The sequence below is a fragment of the Centroberyx affinis genome, unplaced genomic scaffold (genome assembly GCF_046629955.1).
Source record: "Centroberyx affinis isolate AG114_WGS23_722 - 3 ecotype Tasmania unplaced genomic scaffold, CSIRO-AGI_Caff_v1 ptg003460l_1, whole genome shotgun sequence".
Classification (NCBI taxonomy): domain Eukaryota; kingdom Metazoa; phylum Chordata; class Actinopteri; order Beryciformes; family Berycidae; genus Centroberyx; species Centroberyx affinis.
The window spans coordinates 138,156-155,769 of NW_027281424.1; the positions used below are offsets into that span (position 1 = coordinate 138,156).

General features: G+C 43.7%; 1 protein-coding gene across 1 annotated transcript in view; it reads left to right on the forward strand.

Moving 5' to 3' along the window:
* Positions 1-17,614, forward strand: part of kdrl (kinase insert domain receptor like) — a 47,556-nt gene that overhangs the window by 10,944 nt on the left and 18,998 nt on the right. Inside the window, exons 4-18 of the mRNA XM_071539388.1 lie at positions 1,087-1,214; positions 2,461-2,626; positions 2,718-2,854; positions 3,010-3,184; positions 3,536-3,662; positions 3,895-4,064; positions 5,518-5,674; positions 7,757-7,871; positions 10,755-10,863; positions 12,064-12,366; positions 12,588-12,734; positions 13,016-13,144; positions 14,432-14,538; positions 15,028-15,157; positions 15,623-15,727. Coding sequence (XP_071395489.1) covers positions 1,087-1,214; positions 2,461-2,626; positions 2,718-2,854; positions 3,010-3,184; positions 3,536-3,662; positions 3,895-4,064; positions 5,518-5,674; positions 7,757-7,871; positions 10,755-10,863; positions 12,064-12,366; positions 12,588-12,734; positions 13,016-13,144; positions 14,432-14,538; positions 15,028-15,157; positions 15,623-15,727 — 2,205 coding nt within the window. The remainder of the gene's footprint in view (positions 1-1,086; positions 1,215-2,460; positions 2,627-2,717; positions 2,855-3,009; positions 3,185-3,535; positions 3,663-3,894; positions 4,065-5,517; positions 5,675-7,756; positions 7,872-10,754; positions 10,864-12,063; positions 12,367-12,587; positions 12,735-13,015; positions 13,145-14,431; positions 14,539-15,027; positions 15,158-15,622; positions 15,728-17,614) is intronic.

The window sequence follows — 17,614 nt, forward strand, 5'->3', positions numbered from 1 at the left end:
CATGTGTGACGACAGTTATAAGTTACATGCAGGATGTTGATTTTAATGTGCAGGCTTTCAGACTGCACAAGACTGAAGTAGCTCAACTCTCCTTCTGAGAGAGAGAGAGAGAGAGAGAGAGGAAGGGGTTCCTCTGGTGCCACGGCTTCTTCTGGAGGTGGAAGGGAGAGCGTGATTGCACGGGAAGCCCTGGTCATTGACTATGATTTCCTGCTCCAGCTACTGTTTTTCCAAGTCTCCCCTGAAGCGTCACACGGCACCACTTACAGTTAGGTTATTACTACTGTGGCTCAAATAGAGATTGTGCAAAGGCAACGATGTGAGAACAAAGTTGTAGTGTTAAGACACCCCCAACCATTTTGACCTAGATTTTTTTGGCATGTAATGCCTTGACAGAATTGTTACGGTTTTAATATAAAAAAAATTAAATATAGGTAAACCTTGTGAGATATCACTTGAAGGGATTTGAAATAGTTGTAGACATTGCAGACCAAACTAAACATTTGATGCGCTTCGTCTCTTTTCCCATTGCTATGTGAGTGTGGCTAGCAGTCTAGCAGTCTGCTGCCCCTGTGTTTAGTCTAACTCACTCTTTGCAAAGCCCTTCAACTGTTTATTAGATCATTTTCCATGTTTGTTTTTAAAATAATAGTCCCTTTATCGCACCAATACTGCTTGACCTCACACAAATCACTCACTATTTGTCTAGCCGTGAAGTTCCCACAGCAGCCGTGTGATGCCTGGCTGCCCAGTAGGAGCAGACCACAAGTCTGATTGCTCTATCTGCTCTCTGTTGCTCTACCCAGTGAGAATGAGCTGCTCTGGGAGATTTTATTTGATCTCTGTGTGGGATGGCCTGACGTTGCCTTGATTTAATTGCACCGAAAAACACAGCTTTGGCGTAAAAAACATTTTTCACCCCGCTTACCTTTGAGCAACTGCTGTAAATTTGCTACAAAACATGGTTATCCCAGTGGGAAAAATATCTGGGGGCACATCTGCTTTGAAATGCAGTTTCTGACTGACCTATTTTGTATTTTATTTATTTATTTGTTTATTTTTTTCTATTTCAAATTTGTTCCTCAGATCCCCTGCGCCCATTTGTGGAGCTCCATTATCCTACACCCTACATCCTGGGTATATACAGGCATGAGACCACCCTCGTCGTCCCCTGCAGGACTACCTCTCCTGACACTGTCGTAACACTGAGAGCGGTAAGGCATTAGCATATATTAACATATACCTGTAAGGTTGTTATGAGTAGTTCTGATATATATGTATTAACAAGGTGATTAACTTTCAAGACCCTTATAGGCCTTGTTGGATGGAATTTGAGTAAATCACATTGGAAAATGCTCTTGCCTCCACAGTTCTTGGTCTGTGGGAGAGATCGCCCATTGACGTCACAGTGATGTCAAGGCGCCCTTACTTGTGACATTTTAAAAAAATAAAATCCATAATAAACACAGGGACTCTGTACTTAAGGCATCTCATTGGTTCTCACACCCTTTGTGTGTTAAATGACTCTAGCGTACGGAAACAGACAGGGGACAGTGGCTGCTCAGGGGGAAGCTCAGGGGCAGTGAAGGGAGTCATCCTGTCTGCTTCCTGTAAGAGCAGGAAGGTGCTCCAAGAGTGTTTCTCAGAATAGATTGTCACTCTAAATTTAGTTCCCTTTCTTTAACAAACATCATGCTCAGGAAATGCAGTAAAAAAACTGTACAAAATGTGTCCAATCAGAGGAAACAATAGGTAAATGATACTCCTGAGGATAATAACGTTCGATTCTAGATATCGGTAGAAGATATTAGTGGAGAACAACGCCCTCCACAATGTTGTTTGCATCTTTCAGTAGAACTTGAGACCAAATGCTAGACTGTGGTCAGTCAAGACTCTGGTCCTTCAGCAGCTTGAAGGCCATGTTGACAAAGTTTCCATTCCAACAACAAAGGTCTGTGCTGTTTTCTAGTCCTATTCATAGTGTTGATATATGACCATGTGTCACAACGCCTATTAGGGACAAACACGTCCGACTCAGATAGTGGTTGTGTGACCTTCCTGCCATTGGGAAATCTATGGCATTCCTCCTTCCTGCTTCCTTTCCTTCCTTCCCTTCCCTTGCCTCCTCTCCCAGCCCAACCTTTGGCATGAGAACAAACAGCGGCAACAGAACTTGGCCAGGCACGTACATCCCTTTCTGAGTCAACAGTGTTCCATGCTTTATTGCATGGATGATTGCAGGAGGTTACACTCCCCAAAACTGTAAAAACCAATTAGACCTCCACTCTAGCAGACAGTTGTCCCCAGCTGAGCCCAGCAGAGCATGCGCTCCATATCAAATGAAGTTTGCTGCGTTATACTTCAATCTGTCTGGCTCAGTGGTCTTTAATGAGCACATCATCATAAGCATCAGCAAATATGCATGGGTACTGACAGACACCTCTGTTTACCTTTCTCCAGTTGCAGCTGCCCCCCTTATCAGAGAAGATTATTGAGAACAAGGAGTGGGATCCTACGGTGGGTTTTAAGATTCCCTATGGCTCCTACGCCATGTACAGTTTCCTCATCTGTGTCACCAAGGTCAACGGCCATGAGGTTGAGTCCCTATACATCCCTCAGCGACAGAGTGAGTCTGCTGTCTTCCTGAAATAAAGAGGTCCCTCTAGTTCTCGAGCGTTTCACAGTCACCTTATATTTCTCTTGTGTCCATTTCACAGGTAATGTTCTTAAGAATGTAAAGATCACCCCGCCACGTGTCCGAGTGTTGGTGGGAGATACCCTCTTCCTCAACTGTACTGGAGAGACCACCTTTAACGGAAGGATCAACTTTACCTGGGAGTTTCCGAAGAGGACTGTAAGTTCGGGATCCCTCCCAATGGCAGCGAAAGCGAAAGAAATACCGTTCACAGTTCTGCATGGGTTCTGTACATGTCAAACTCTCTCATGAAGGGGCTGTCAAAAGATGTGTGTAGAGATTATTGCTCAGGCAGTCCCATTCTGTGTCTCCAGGAGAATCGTAATCATTCCATGCTAAAGACCAAGGACAGCCCGGCTCGGGTTACGGTGATGAGCAAGTCTATAGTGGTGCCAAACGTCACTACAGAGGACACGGGGGTCTACCACTGCATCGCTGAGATTGAACACCTGAAACAGAAGAATGCCTCAGTCAGAGTCACTGTCTTTGGTGAGTGTGTTTTGGTTGAATTCAAGTTCAGGCAGTGCGTTTAAAACACCAACAAATAATTTCTCTAGATTTAAAGAATTGTGTCACAAATCTCCTAACTAGCTAGTGGGCAAATTTAGCAAATTTACCTTTTTTTTTCTTTATCATTTTATGATCTGCAATCTTTTATTGTTTTATGATTATGCACTTTTTCAAGGCACACTTGAATAGTATGAATATATTTAATATTCTGAATGCATAATTTTTGTATTATTGAGAGTTGCCTTAACTACGCCATGATAACTTTAATTGTTCTTTTTCCACCGGCATACTAATGTCTTTTTTTCTCAATGATCTGCGGTGTTGTTTCAGAACATCCATTCCTCAATATTTCCTATAAGCATGAGCGCTCTCGTAGGGTGACTGTCAACACGGGTAAGAAGAGGCTAGTGTTTGAACCCCGGATCACTGCTCTGCCACCACCAGATGCAATAACATGGTATGTGACAGTTTAGTAGTAGTATATCAAGCACGTTTTTTCTCAATAAGCAAAGAGGATTGTGGGCGTTGTGTGAAAATTCTAAGGTGTGGGTTATTGCCACACTAGAGTTGCTGGGCTTATCCTCTGTACACTCAGCAGAAGTCCACTATGGCTGTTATAACTTCTTTCTTTTCATAGTTTATCATTGTTTATGTGTCGTAAATTCCTCTGCTGTCTCTTAAATTTTCAGGTATAAGGATGGTGTACCTATCATGGAGAATTCCACCTGTTACATGATGGCTGATTTCAAATTGATCATCACACATGTGCAGCAGAAGCACGCGGGGGTCTTCACCATAAACCTGCGCAACCACGAGAAGGGCCTGTCCAGCAATCTGAGCTACACTCTGGTAGTCCGCGGTAAGCCCTTGCCATAGTCCTGGTAATGACTGCTGATCCTAAGGAAATGAAGCAATGCCCCGGCTTTTTAGACTGAGGCTGCCCCAACGCTGTAGCCTCCAACCCCTTCAGTCCAGCGCTGGACGGCAGGTAGCAGCTCCAGTATGAGAGGAATTTGGGGGCTTGTTGATTCCAGGGCTGGATTGACGTAGCAGGGGCAGCTGTTGTTGATTATTGGGGCTCTTTTGAAGGGGCTTGGCGCAGTGTGTAAACGGCCCGGGCTCTCCATTCTGCACGCAGACTCCAGCCGCTCTAGACCCCCCCTAGTCCCCAGCATTTATTTGCATCCTCACCATGTGTATATACAGTACAGCTCATATAAACAACTTGTCCTGTACATTATGTATACAGCTTGAGGAAAACAAGGAGTGTGCAGATAATGCATTGTTATGATGGCTATGTCAAGAATACTGATAACTGTTAACACTGGAGGTCATAAATTTTGTGGGCTTTGATTGTTTTTCAGTGTGTTGGATGGAAACCTCGGTGTAGTCTGCTTGCTGTTAGAACACAGCAGAGTAACACATATGTCAGTTACTCGAAGCTAAGCTATGGGGGAGCAAAAGCTATTTTCACTGCATTCTTTGCACATTATCTAGGAATCCCAATAGCGTGCCAGAAGTGTAAAAAAAATCAGCCCCCTTCTGGCTTGTATAAGATTTATTTATGGTCCTTGACTGTCCCGCTTCACAAAACTTATAGTTATTGGATTGACAAAAAATAAAAAAGCACAGACACAAACAAACAAATTGAAGAGATTCCTGGTATCAATTAGGGAACTATTTTAAACATCGTTCATCAGTTGTTTGAAGTTGTCACAGTGCTCCAGTTTATGTTCTGCGCGATGGATGTGTGTGGTGTGGGGAGTGTGTGTGTGTGTGTGTGTGTGTGCGTGTGTGTGTGTGTGTGTGTGTGTGGGGGGGGGTGTCGAGCCATATCAAGCCATAGCAGTGCGTAGCTTCGACTACTTCAGCCACTCAGACTGGAGAGAATTATTTAGGAAATGTGGAACACCTCCTGCTGAGGTGGCACAGGGATCTTGGTCTGTTGTTGATTACAGTGCTGCTCTGCTCTCCCACACGGCTGATCCACTGACCTGGGCATGGGCCACATCTGGGCCAGAGGCAGGGTCACTGTTTGACCCACAGCCCCGGGCTAGCCAATCACCCTGCCATTCCTCTCCAACATGGTGTCTAAAGGACAACTGGTGTCAATGGCACCTTTTTCATGGTTATCCATCATGACTGTCATCCCTCATTATAAAGACATTATCAGATTCCACAGTGAGGCGGGCTGGAATGGCCGATGGTTGATCTAACAGTTGATCTCTCTCTCTCTCTCTCTCTCTCTCTCTCTCTCTCTCTCTCGTGTGTCTATGTCTCTGTGCATGTTTACTCGCGTCTACCCCCCACAGTGAAGCCAACTATTTCGGAGGAGGAACTTGCCACTGTGGACGTGCAGCCCTACATGTCTGGCGAGCAGCACCAGCTAACCTGCACTGCCTTCGGGGTGCCCATGCCTCATATCAGCTGGCTCTGGCAGCCGTGTCACCCAAACCTCACGCTTACCGAGTGAGTCACCATCCTGCTAACTTCAAAACCACAAAGCGTTTGAACTAGATTTTCTGCATTTTGCTTAACAGGCTATTGTGTGTTGTGTAACCCGAGTCTAGTCCCTGAAAGTCTTTTCCCTGTTTTCAAGATCTAAAATCTAAAATTCAATAGGACCACTTTAGTTATAAATGCCTCACATAATATGTTGCAAAATGAATCATATACCACCAGCTTCCACGTAGTGAAACTACACTGAACATGGAGTTTCTCCTTAGTCATCTACTCATTGCATATGGCAGTAATCCAGTTTCAGCTGCCCAAAACTGGAAGTTACATCAAGAAAAGAGAAAAAGCTGATTATGGTTATTCTTTAATTTCTGAAGTCATTCCTTCCCGTAAAGGAAACTGTTGTTACTGTGTTTTCTTGTCTCTCTGGCTAAACAAAATAGTAAATCAGGCAAACAGTGTCTCTACCACTGTATATTTTATGTCATGTCTTTGAAAAGTGCATGGCTATGTTGGAGGGTAAACACTGAAATACTGCTACAATACTGGAGCTGTAGAGATAGACACACACACAGCATCACAGTATTAACTATACTATAAGTGTAGGGTCCAGAGTCACCAGCCCAGCCCGGGGAGCCCGCTGCTAAAACAGACCTACGCTCACTAGATTGACTGCGGCCCAGAATATGGCACATTAATCAAAGAAACACAGCCCCAGAGAACTGCCCTCTCATTTGTGGTCAGTGGCTCTCTAGGCAGAAGTGGAGACAGGGGGGAGATATATTAATCTCAGACTCCCTAAGCTGTTACAGAGCCGCGCAGAACTGAGTGACTGTGCATGAATACCGGCCTGTTAGTGAACCCACAAACAAGATGAACATTCCCTGAGATCCTGGCTCGTCAGTGACAGCAGGAGACCTGCGAGTCGTAAGATCAGGAAAACAATGGGCCATTACCCTTGGGTTATCAGGACCCAACACCGCTAGCAAAAACAACACAGCGGACTACAGCACAATGAAGGGACTAAATTATGTTGCGTGTTAGATGGTGTAGCTCGACAAGTGCCTCTGTTCATTATTTATAAAAGTGGCGTTTAAAAAACACTTGTAAGCGCCAAATTTGTGATAGGAATAATAGCGGAGGGGTTAGTCGGGTCAAAATGACTCTTTCTGCGGGCCTAAAGATAATCAGGCCTGGCACTCGGAACAGTGGCCCTTAAACACTCGGGCTGTGGCGGACTGTTTTTTCACCAGCTAATGAGACAGAGGAACAGCCGCAGCCTGGTGGGAGGCCAATTGTGCAAAATGTTTGTTTTATCCAGCTCCGACCCCTTAAAGTACCTGTCAGTGTAAATCCAACATGTAGCCCTTCAAGATCACATCTCATCTAAATCTTAGTGACTTGGGAGGGGAGGGGAAACACTGGGTCCGGGGAAGGTTTAGAGGTGAGGGATACTTGTGATGGGGGAGGTGAAACAAGGGGTGGAGGGGCAGAAATATGGGGGTTTGTCTTTATCAGCAGGTTGAGAAGTTATCAGCTGTCCCTTGTTGACCCGCCAAGGTCTAGGGATCAGGCTTATCTCCTCTGGCCAGAGCGTGGGGGGGGGTTTCCTGTACGAGGTGACGCACAGCACAGCCCTTCCTGTCACGCTGCCGTTTCCTCCGCTGCCTCTCCTCTCATCAGGCTGATTGTTCCCCACCACAGGCAGCAAAGGGGGGTGGGGGTGGGGGTCAAATCAAGGCTTTCTCTAGCTTTTACAACTCAGACAGCCTGACCCAGACCTGGACTCTACCCAGGACTGTCGTAATGGGCACTTAAACTAGTCAGGATTAGGGCTATTACAAGAAGGTCTCGAGTGGTATATCATAGTCATATTATCTGACCACAATACATTGTGTGGTTACAGAGTTCTACCCGTTGAAAAGGTTACCAAATAAAACAACCTGAAAGTCTGTTTTTTCTGTGTTTTGTGGTTCAAGGTCCAACACATAAACACTCTTTTTCTACACACATTTTCTCAGCTGACAGTAAATTACTCATTTACTGTGAATTACTCTGATTGCTCAATTTTGCTGCATTTTCTCTGTTCTGCAGTTGCAATTTAGACACTGCGCCAATCCCAGTTCAGATTGATGACAGGGGAAATTATTCCCACAACTGGATTAAGAGCATAAACAACAAGACTGAACTTGTCAAAGGAAAGAACAAGGTATGTGGTCTAACTTTATGCGTACTGTTTCCATTTAGGTTTTTAAACAGCCCACTTTTAGCTTTCCTTGTTCATTGTGAAATGTGTCTTCCAAATAGCATTGTCCAACTTCACAGTAAGATTTATATGAGAACTGGATCAAGAAAATATCTAGAGAGAGATATAGAGAGAAGCCAATAGATAGGTCAAACTGAAGCAGAAATCTTCCATGACCAGCCTCTGAAAGTCAGATTCAACATCTGAAACCCATAAATCCACTCCACTTTCCTTCTATTGGCAGTGATGCGTTACTACTCTGCATTTAAAATGATTCATTTTGTCTGCATCAATTTAGACTTATGTAACCGTGACCAAAACCCATGAAAAGGCCCTTGGTATTCACTTTTGAAGAAATTACTTTTGTTCTTCATTTCTGTATCCAAAAAAAGTTAGGATTTATTCCTGGTAAAAGTAACTGCCTAAACATGGGGAAATCATTTTGTTTCATGCTTATGATGTGCTAATCTGGAAAGGCATTTACTATATTGATAGATATATATATTTAAAAAGAAATTCCCCTTTTTTGTTTATACAGGGAGAGTAATGACTAGCAGACATATATATGCAACTGCACAACATAGACTATAGAACTAACACACCGTCATATCTGAACAATTTCTTTTTTGGTACAACGGTGCCCCTATAGAGAGCAAAACCTCTGCCAGGAAGAGTGTTTCTGCTCTATCCAGGCCTACTCTCCTAAAATGCCGGCCCCGTAACTGACAGACACAGTTCATTTCCCCCTGCTGGAGTGAAATACACCCCCAATTCACTGTTTTGTTTTTTTCGATGTGGAGCAGGCCTGTAAATGAAGCAGCTGCAGCCTCAGCCTGGGCCTTGCCAAAGAAACAGCTTTTATTCTGACATCAGTGAATCTTTTCGACTGTTGGGACTCCTAACCCTCATAAACAGCACAATAGCTATACGACTTAAGCTATGCGTGCTCCTCCAGCTGAGAACAAACCTTTATAGATTCTCCCCTAGCGCCATTGACCTGTGAAGATGAGCCATTATACACATGGAAAAACAATTGTAATTGTGCTCTTGTCATCTATATTTTGATATAAGCACCATTTCACTATAACTGTAATAACTGAAGCAAGATGTTCATAATGAATACAGTACATTAAAAGAGATGGAAATATTCTTTCAGTCACACCTGTGTATTGTTGCAGACTTTCTTAATAAGCTCACACCTCAAACTATTGTTTTCTGCTAAATCAATGCTAAAGAACCAATTTGAAATTTACCAGTCAGTCACTTTGTCTTACTAAACATGCAAAACCAAAACATGCCATACAATGAGGAGAGTGCAGGCATTACAGCAAATGTCCTGTGGGAGCTTGTTACTAAAACCACTCACCCCAAACTTTAGCACAGCAGTTGAGGCCTGCTCTTGATTAAGTCTATCTATAGGAATAGGTTAAAAAAAAGCTGCTTCAGCAGGCTGGGTCAAATTAGGGCACAAATCCACTGGCATACAAGTTTTCAAGAGGAGAAAGAATCTGACAGGTAAGAGTAAATATTTGTGACCCAAACGTATGTGCTATTCTAATAAATCTTACTGTTTCTCCTGCTTCACTATAAAGGTGATTTATTATGATTCCTTTAGTACAGTTGATGGAATCCAGAATCGTATCAATTGTATGCACACCTAGTAATTGTAACTTTGGCCATATTCACAAAGCATCAGCTCTAATATGTGACTGACATAAATAGGGGTGCACTCCTTATTTACAAGCACTTGTGGCCAAAACGCTGGTGCTTTATGAGGGTGAGGAGTAAGGGTCAGTGATAACAAGCAACAGTTTGAAAGAAGAGGGACTTGTTGGGAGTGAATTCCTCTCTGTCACCCCGCATAAATCGCTGCGACCCATGAACAAGAAAGTGGTCGGGGACGGGCCTCCGAGGGGCTCCCCACAAGGCCCGGTACAGAGGGGGACTGGCCCGGGTCATAATAGAAGCAAAATACAGGGGGGAGGCATGGGCACAGAGGTCACAGTGCGTCTGGTCAGGTCACCACTAAGGGACTGCGCGCACTTGTTGAAATGACTGTTTTCAAGCTCGGGTTACATCATGGTGAGTAATAGCCGTAACGTAACACCGCATGGCCACTCCATCAGTGTTTTGACAAATGTCATAACAGCGTGAAGTGGACAATGTGATGTAAGGTTTAACACCTACACTTTTACTGCCTGAAACATGTTTGCACGGTGCACATTGTAAACGCAGGGACACTGAAAATGCGACAGTTTCATGGCCAAAGCTGTGTCTCTGAGAGTCAGCACAATAGCCCTCCAGAAGCCCAGGAAGTTTAGACCAGCCAGTACACCCAGACAATACACCCACATCATACACTCCTTTTGATGTCGCTGACCGCCCCAAGAAACAGATGTCACTCTGAACACAAAACAGAACCCCATGCAATCTGGCCCTCACCCAAGTTTCTCTTATTATTATGTCTATTTAAGCCATTAAAATGTGTTCTACTGGTGCGATGACAAAATCGAGTGTGGCATTGGAAGTGCTCTCCAGGAAATGACTTGGAAACCTGGCTCTGGGACTGAAGGAGACACATTGGGGTTTAAAACTCCAGATGTATCCTTTCATTAATGTGAAGCACTGGAGAGTATAAAACAGGCCAGGCTCGGTCCAGACCCCTCACCCACCTGTTAAGAGCAACCAACCGCTCTGATGTCGATAGAAATCCTCAGGACATATCACACAGAAACACTAAATCACAGTGGAAATCTGAGTTGTGTTATTATGCATTTGTTGTGTATCTTAACATCCGGTATTCTGCTTTGAATAATCACTAACAATTGCCGTATTCATCCCAATTAGACTGTGAGTACCCTGGTGGTAGGAGCGGCAAACGTGACAGGGTTTTACTTCTGTGCGGCCCACAATGAGCTTGGCAACAGCACAATGAGGATCCCTTTCTACGTAGACGGTAAGTGGGTCAACAGTATGCAACATGGAAAGACAGCTGAAATATCAACATTTAATTGAAACTACGAGGAGAAATACTCTGCTTGGATTTATTTGAACAGCCAGGCGCACTGTACCATGCATTAGATTCTTTCAAATGATCTACACATATGCACTGTAATGAATCGCAAGAGCAGAGAAAGAATGTGCAGATTGTATTGTGCAATAAAGAGACCGGAGGGGGCCATTAATTGAAACCATCTTCCACTGTAGCAGAACGGCTTCAGGACGGAAGAGAGGCAAACATGTCCTGAGCCATATGGGAGAGTCTAATGGCACACGTTTAAAAACAGCTACGGATAAATGCACTCCAACTCGGGTGCCAGCAGGTCATTCCTCTTTCTGTATGAGCCTGCTGCTATCTGAATCACTTTTTATGTGCATTTCCAAATGTTCCCAAAATGAATACCCATTGAGGCAGTTATGTAATAACAGTAGGGATAAGATGTCACCGCACACAAGCAGGGTTCACGTTGCTAAACAAAAGTAAATCACATCTCCTGAAAAGCAGAGTGATAATAGACCGGGGTAGGAGAAGGGCAGAAATGGGTGACAGCGTGACTGAGGGCATGAGAGGATGCCAAGCGACAAACATTTCTCTCACAGAACGGGAGAATTCCCAAGAAGGACGCGGCTCCATTCCAGAGGTGGGAATGACTGAGAACGATGGAATGCTGCTAAAAAAGAGGACGGAATTGTAATAACAGCTGTCTTCTCTTACGGAACACAGAATGCTTTCCAGCGTTCTGAATAAACAAGCACAGTCTGGTTCCCCTGGGGCCCAGCCTCAGCTTGACTCCTATTGGACGACTGCAGGAGCGCCATCAGCGATGCCGTCCACCGGCAACGTGCTTCCAATTAACAGTGATGAAACAGGAAATAACTGCAAATTTGACATTCCTGGCCCCGCGACGAGCAGCTTTCTGTTCAGAGCTACAGTCCAACATAGGATGGCCGTGGCCAGCAGGATACGTGTCTGTCTCCACAAAAGCGTGGGCTCTTAGTAAAACAGATGAACATGGACTCCTGCATAATAAAGTATTCATATTCAATAGCAACTCCCAAACGTGGAGATAATCTTTGCATCTTCTGAACAGAAGATGTTTTAGCATCTCTTTTTGGGAATCCTGATTTATCTCTTTACTCTGCCTTGTCACTGTAGAACATTCTGAGCAGATCGCCATCGAGCCTCGGACCGCCACCGAGGGGGATGACATCACTCTGACCTGCCGGGCGACTCGCTACCTCTACACGGACCTGCAGTGGTTCGATCTCCAGAATCACACAATCACCTCCAATGTCTCTAGCCTGCAGCTCAGCCGCTACTCCATCTCCCTCTCTCTCACTCTGCGCAATGTGTCCAGAAACCGCACTACAGGTTACCAGTGTCGGGCAATACCTACCACCAATAACAACCACCTCAATAAGAAGGCTGTACTCAAAACCTCTGCACTTACTGTGAATGGTAAGTAAAAAGAGGATATGAGAAACTAGTGAGAATGCTACTTCAGAGAATCAAGTTATGAACTTCTTGCAACACCATTTCCAAGAATAGCATGTATTACTCATATGAATTCGGATGGATGTTCCTTTATGAGTTAGTCATCTTTCAGAAGTGTAGTCATACGCCATTTGGTCATGCCAGGTCAGCAAGGAAACAGTCTTACATGTCTCTGCTTGGTGCAGCGAGAAGACGCCCCTGGCTGAGTAAAAATATGACAAATCAGGATGTGAACAGCAGCAGCACCCTGACGCTGGATTGCTTCGCCCTGGGAGTTCCCACTCCCTTAATCACCTGGTACAAGAACGACGCTCCAGTGAAGAAGGGAGGAGGTAACACTGACAGTTATTCATTAGTACTCCATGTGCCATAATCATGATTAGTATATGACAATGAGGAGAAGGAAACAGAGATTGGGGATGATTGTACATAACACAGTTTTGTGCCATTTGGCAGGTTTTTATCCAAAGCATCTTTCATTTCAGTGTACATGAGTTAAATAAAACCCCTAACCCTGGCAGTATTAGTGTCACACTACTTTGAACTGCACAGGCCACTATACTGAAATTCATGGTATATCACATCAGTCAGAATGAGAGCTTGTGTGTTGCAGGTATCACACTGGGAGATAAGGGGGTTCTGACCATCCAGAGGGTGAAGAAAGATGATGAGGGTTTGTACGAGTGTATGGCCGAGAATGCTGAAGGAATCGTGAAAAACAGTGCTGTCGTCACCGTGGTTGGTAAGTCGCTCAGAACTCTTCACTGCAACTTAAGGTGTTGCATCTGCATGACAACCTAATCACTGCAAAACATCAGCATTGTAAAATACGTACACCACTGATTTCTCTGTGTATACTGAGTTCACTGGTCAGTTTGAACTCTTAAAATAGGCCCTGATGTGTACTACAGTCAATCTGGCCACAGTTCATTGAGCACATCAAGTACACCAAGCATCAGTCCAAGCAGCAGAGCCAGAGCATTTACTGCATGACCAATCAAAACCCCTCAGAAGCCCTCTTGGCCAGAATGGGCCATGTTTTCTCGTCACCACTACAAATAGCCCTGGCCTGACTTCAGTATGAAAAGTCTCCCCTGAGAGGGAGGCTGTGGCTGCCAGGAATGCCAAGTGAATTCTTTCGTGGGTTTTATGATGGAGGCTCTGGCTGAGGGTCTTTACCCAGAGGACATGACCTCTGCGGAGTGTTAAGAGGTTCACTAATGACTGTAGCGGGGAGAGAGATCCACTGCTTCGGCAACCAAGGGACTGGAAACATGAGAGTAGCTCTCTCTCTCTCTCTCTCTCTCTCTCTCTCTCTGTGTGTGTGTGTGTGTGTGTGTGTGTCGTCCTCCATTACATTTACATGTAAACGTGTGGTAGTGGTGGTGGAAATGAAGGTGTCTGGTCATGGAACCATTTTCAACCAAGTCCTGGCACCTAAATAGATTCTTGTTAAGGTGAAGTTCAAGTCCCTCAGTGTTCAACCTCAGAGTCAATATTATCCATTCCATCATTACAAAGATATTCAAGCAATGGGCACTGTCTGTGTTCTGCTGTGGCTGTTTAGTCAGGGGTCACATGAAATGAGAGCCACAAGAAAATTCTTGCAGATTCAGGGGATGTGAGCTTACAGTGAATGTCGACATGGATGGTTAGGAAAACAGTGTTTGGAAGAAAACACTATAGGAAAAAGTGCGGTATGCATGTCCCAAACAAACCAGGGATAAACACTGAAGTGTGTTTCCACTTGCAGCGTGTATACAATCTGTCACAGAAAATTTAGGAGGAAACAAATAAACATAAGAAAGATGTGAAATAGGAATCTCAGCATCTTCAATCAACAATCAAAGATCTTTTTAAACTATATTCACAAATAGAATATATAACTATATATAACTCGGGGACAGATTATTTTCTCTGCAAATCCCTGGCAATACAGAGTAATAAGGCAATTTCTGAAACCATGAAAACTACACAAAGATAGTCAACCAAAACAGTCTGGTGGTTGATGGCAGTTGTCTCTTTTCAGGGGATGAAGGGAAAGCGAACATTGAGGTGATCATCCCGTTGTGCACATTAGCTGCAGCCACCTTCCTCTGGCTCATGTTCATCCTCTTCATCCGCAAGTTGAGGAAGGTAAGGCCTTGCGTACTTCTTTTTTCTCAGTCACAGCATGAGATTAGCATTTCTCTAGGCGTGAGAAGTTAACAGTTGAAAGACTGACATGGCATTTGTGAGATTTTTGTGGAGCCTGTTTCAGAAACTTGATGCCATCTCATTAGGTTTTCATGATTTTACGGAACGCAGGGACTGACTCATGCCTCCTTTGAAATGCAGTTTAATGGGAGGGTAAATTTAGGCAATGTTTATGATTTCCACATTTTCTGAGAAGTGCTGACCTCATGTTTGTGTGTACTCTATGTGCCTCAGAGGAGAACATAATGCACTCATGCAACAAACAGTGAGGAGAACATTTTTGTGCCTTCAACCCATGCAACTAAACAAATTTGAATTTGAACAGTCTTTGTAACACTGTCAGTAGTTACAGAACAGTTAATGCCAAGTTTGGGTTATATGATATTTTGTTTATCATAATCAAATTCATATTCATCCTACCCCCTGCAGCAGCCAGCACACTATAAGATGGGCCCATCCATTATCATTGACCCTGATGAGTGTCCGCTGGATGAGCAGAATGAGCTTCTTCAGTATGACAGCAGCAAATGGGAGTTTCCCCGTGACCGCCTGAGACTAGGTGAGCACTTCACAATCCCACCAATATCCTGAAAAATCTGTTTTATATTAACAGCGTCAGTATAGCATATTCAGTGATAAGGCACCAACTTGCAGACACAGTTAGTTGCTTGCCCTGTACTGCACATTATAGGTTAATATGCTTTTAATGAGGTTGTCTTGTAATCCAGGCTCCTCTTTAAGTGTGGGACCTGGTCCATGGCAATAACATACACAGCCACATTATGGTATATGGCAGAGGTGTCACCCCTCTCTGTAGCTGGTGTGTAGGGCCATTACTTATCAGCGACCTGCCGCTGTCATCCAGTCTTAACTGAACCATAAATTCCCTGGAGAAACGGCCGAGCGGTCAGAGCCCCAGCAGGTTGTTTTAATTACTGACAGGGGATCCAGTCTGATTTACTGGCCCCAGGGGCAGGGCACTCTCATGCTGGCCAACTTACCAAATGCCTGCTTCCTCCGCCAGGCAAAACTCTTGGCCACGGAGCCTTCGGAAAAGTGGTGGAGGCTTCTGCCTTTGGGATTGACAAGCTCTCAACCTGCAAGACTGTTGCTGTCAAAATGCTGAAAGGTACTGTGTCAACATTGTTAACACCATAATCAGAGTTTCCATAAATTACTCAGATGAACATATTGTTGGAGAATAATAGGCAGGTATGTTGACAAAAACCCTCTGGTTCTTTTTCACATAACCTCAGTTTGCCCCCATGATCCCTCTGGTTCATCCTGGACAGAAAGGTCCACTTTCCAAAGAGACAGACCAGCGTTAACAACACAACATCTATTGTTATCTGGGTGGCAGATGAATAACAGCTATCTGTCATTTCAGCAGAGGATTTATTTCTTGTGCACATTACACTCTCATGAGCTAGAGCAGCACATGTGCCTGTAATTAATGTTTGTATGGAGTATTGGTTCAAAGCAAGGCATACGATGTCTGTTCCTCACAAAGTGCATTTAGAGGTAGAGGCTAAGACCTCTAACCCCGTCCCTGATGACGAGATTGAGTGTATGCAGATATGACAGCCTAGTCCTTCACACTGTCCAAGATCTGCAGATGATGCCGGGTTCAAAAGTGTACAAGCACAAAATGAGCAATGATAAATATGTTCATGTTGTCCTTATTTTCCCCTGCATCCGGACTTGATTTTAGGAGGAATTATTTACAGCCCCATTCCAAAGTCTCTCAAAATATTCCTAGCAAACCATATTCATCGTATCAGAATGGAAACATTAAAAGCTAGAAAGACTAGTGACTCATTACTTTTACTTTCATTACGTTAGATGTGGTCAAACTAACTTTGCTTTCTGCACTGTTGGAGAAGCAAACTGTAGAGCTAATGACTTATCAGTGGTTGGTTATGTGGGGATGATGCATCTCAGTGTGGATGAAAAATAGGGCTGTTGGTTAGATCTATTGGTCACTGTCATAGCATTTATCATGCCTCAGCATTAATCACAGGCTGTCAGAGAGAAACAGGCTGTCTGGCTGCTCTTGGTCTTAGGTCAGACGTAATGGAAAGCAGCAGGCCTCCTCAAAATGACCGGGGTTTAGTTAGAGACTCCCTGCCTGCTTTGGATTCTGGCTTCTAATATTAGGATAGTCAAAACAACATAAAGCATTAAATCTTGATTCTCATAATTCAAAGGCATTGCGTCATTGTTCTAGCGCATCAAAATCAGGGATTAAATGTGAGTAACTCTATTTTATTTCCCCCAGTTGTGTTGACATTTATCTTTGAGGATGTCCACCATGAAAAAAGGATTCTCTTTGTTTCTTTCTATTTTTTTTTATCATACTTAAATCAATATGAGATCATGAGCAGCCAACTCCTGACATTAGCTGCACCAGTAATCCAGTCACTAGTGTTCAGGCTTCTTTCTCTCTCATTATCTATACATGCAAACTGCAAAGGCAAAATTACTTATTGAAATGTATGAGGCAGGAAAAAATAGTATTATCTTTGAGCCATTATCATACTTTTTATATGTGTATATAAATGTGTATTTTATGTGTTATATGTGTTTTTTTTGAGTCGTGTGACGTTTTGATGGTTGGAGCACTTGAAAGTAAACAAGTGAAATCAACACAAATACCCAGGGAACCAAAATGGGGGGATTGACTGCACACAAACCCCTGTGGGATATGCATGGTGCAAAATGTTCCACTTAAGTTAAATATTTATTTAATTACTTTAAACAGCAGCCAACGCAACATGCTTTAGAAAAACATGCATCTCTCTGATCTCATGATCTTGTGGTGTTCACAACCCCCGATACAATTGAAAAGAAAACTTGATGTTCTATTCTGGGGAAGGAAAATGCTCACCGCTATCGAAATATTAACTCCATGTGTGCGTGTTCAATATTTATTTTAATGTGTAATATGAAGCTTATGCCCTCCTGTGTATGAAAATATCTTTTAATATGAGAACAGACCTGTGTTTCCCATGTTGAC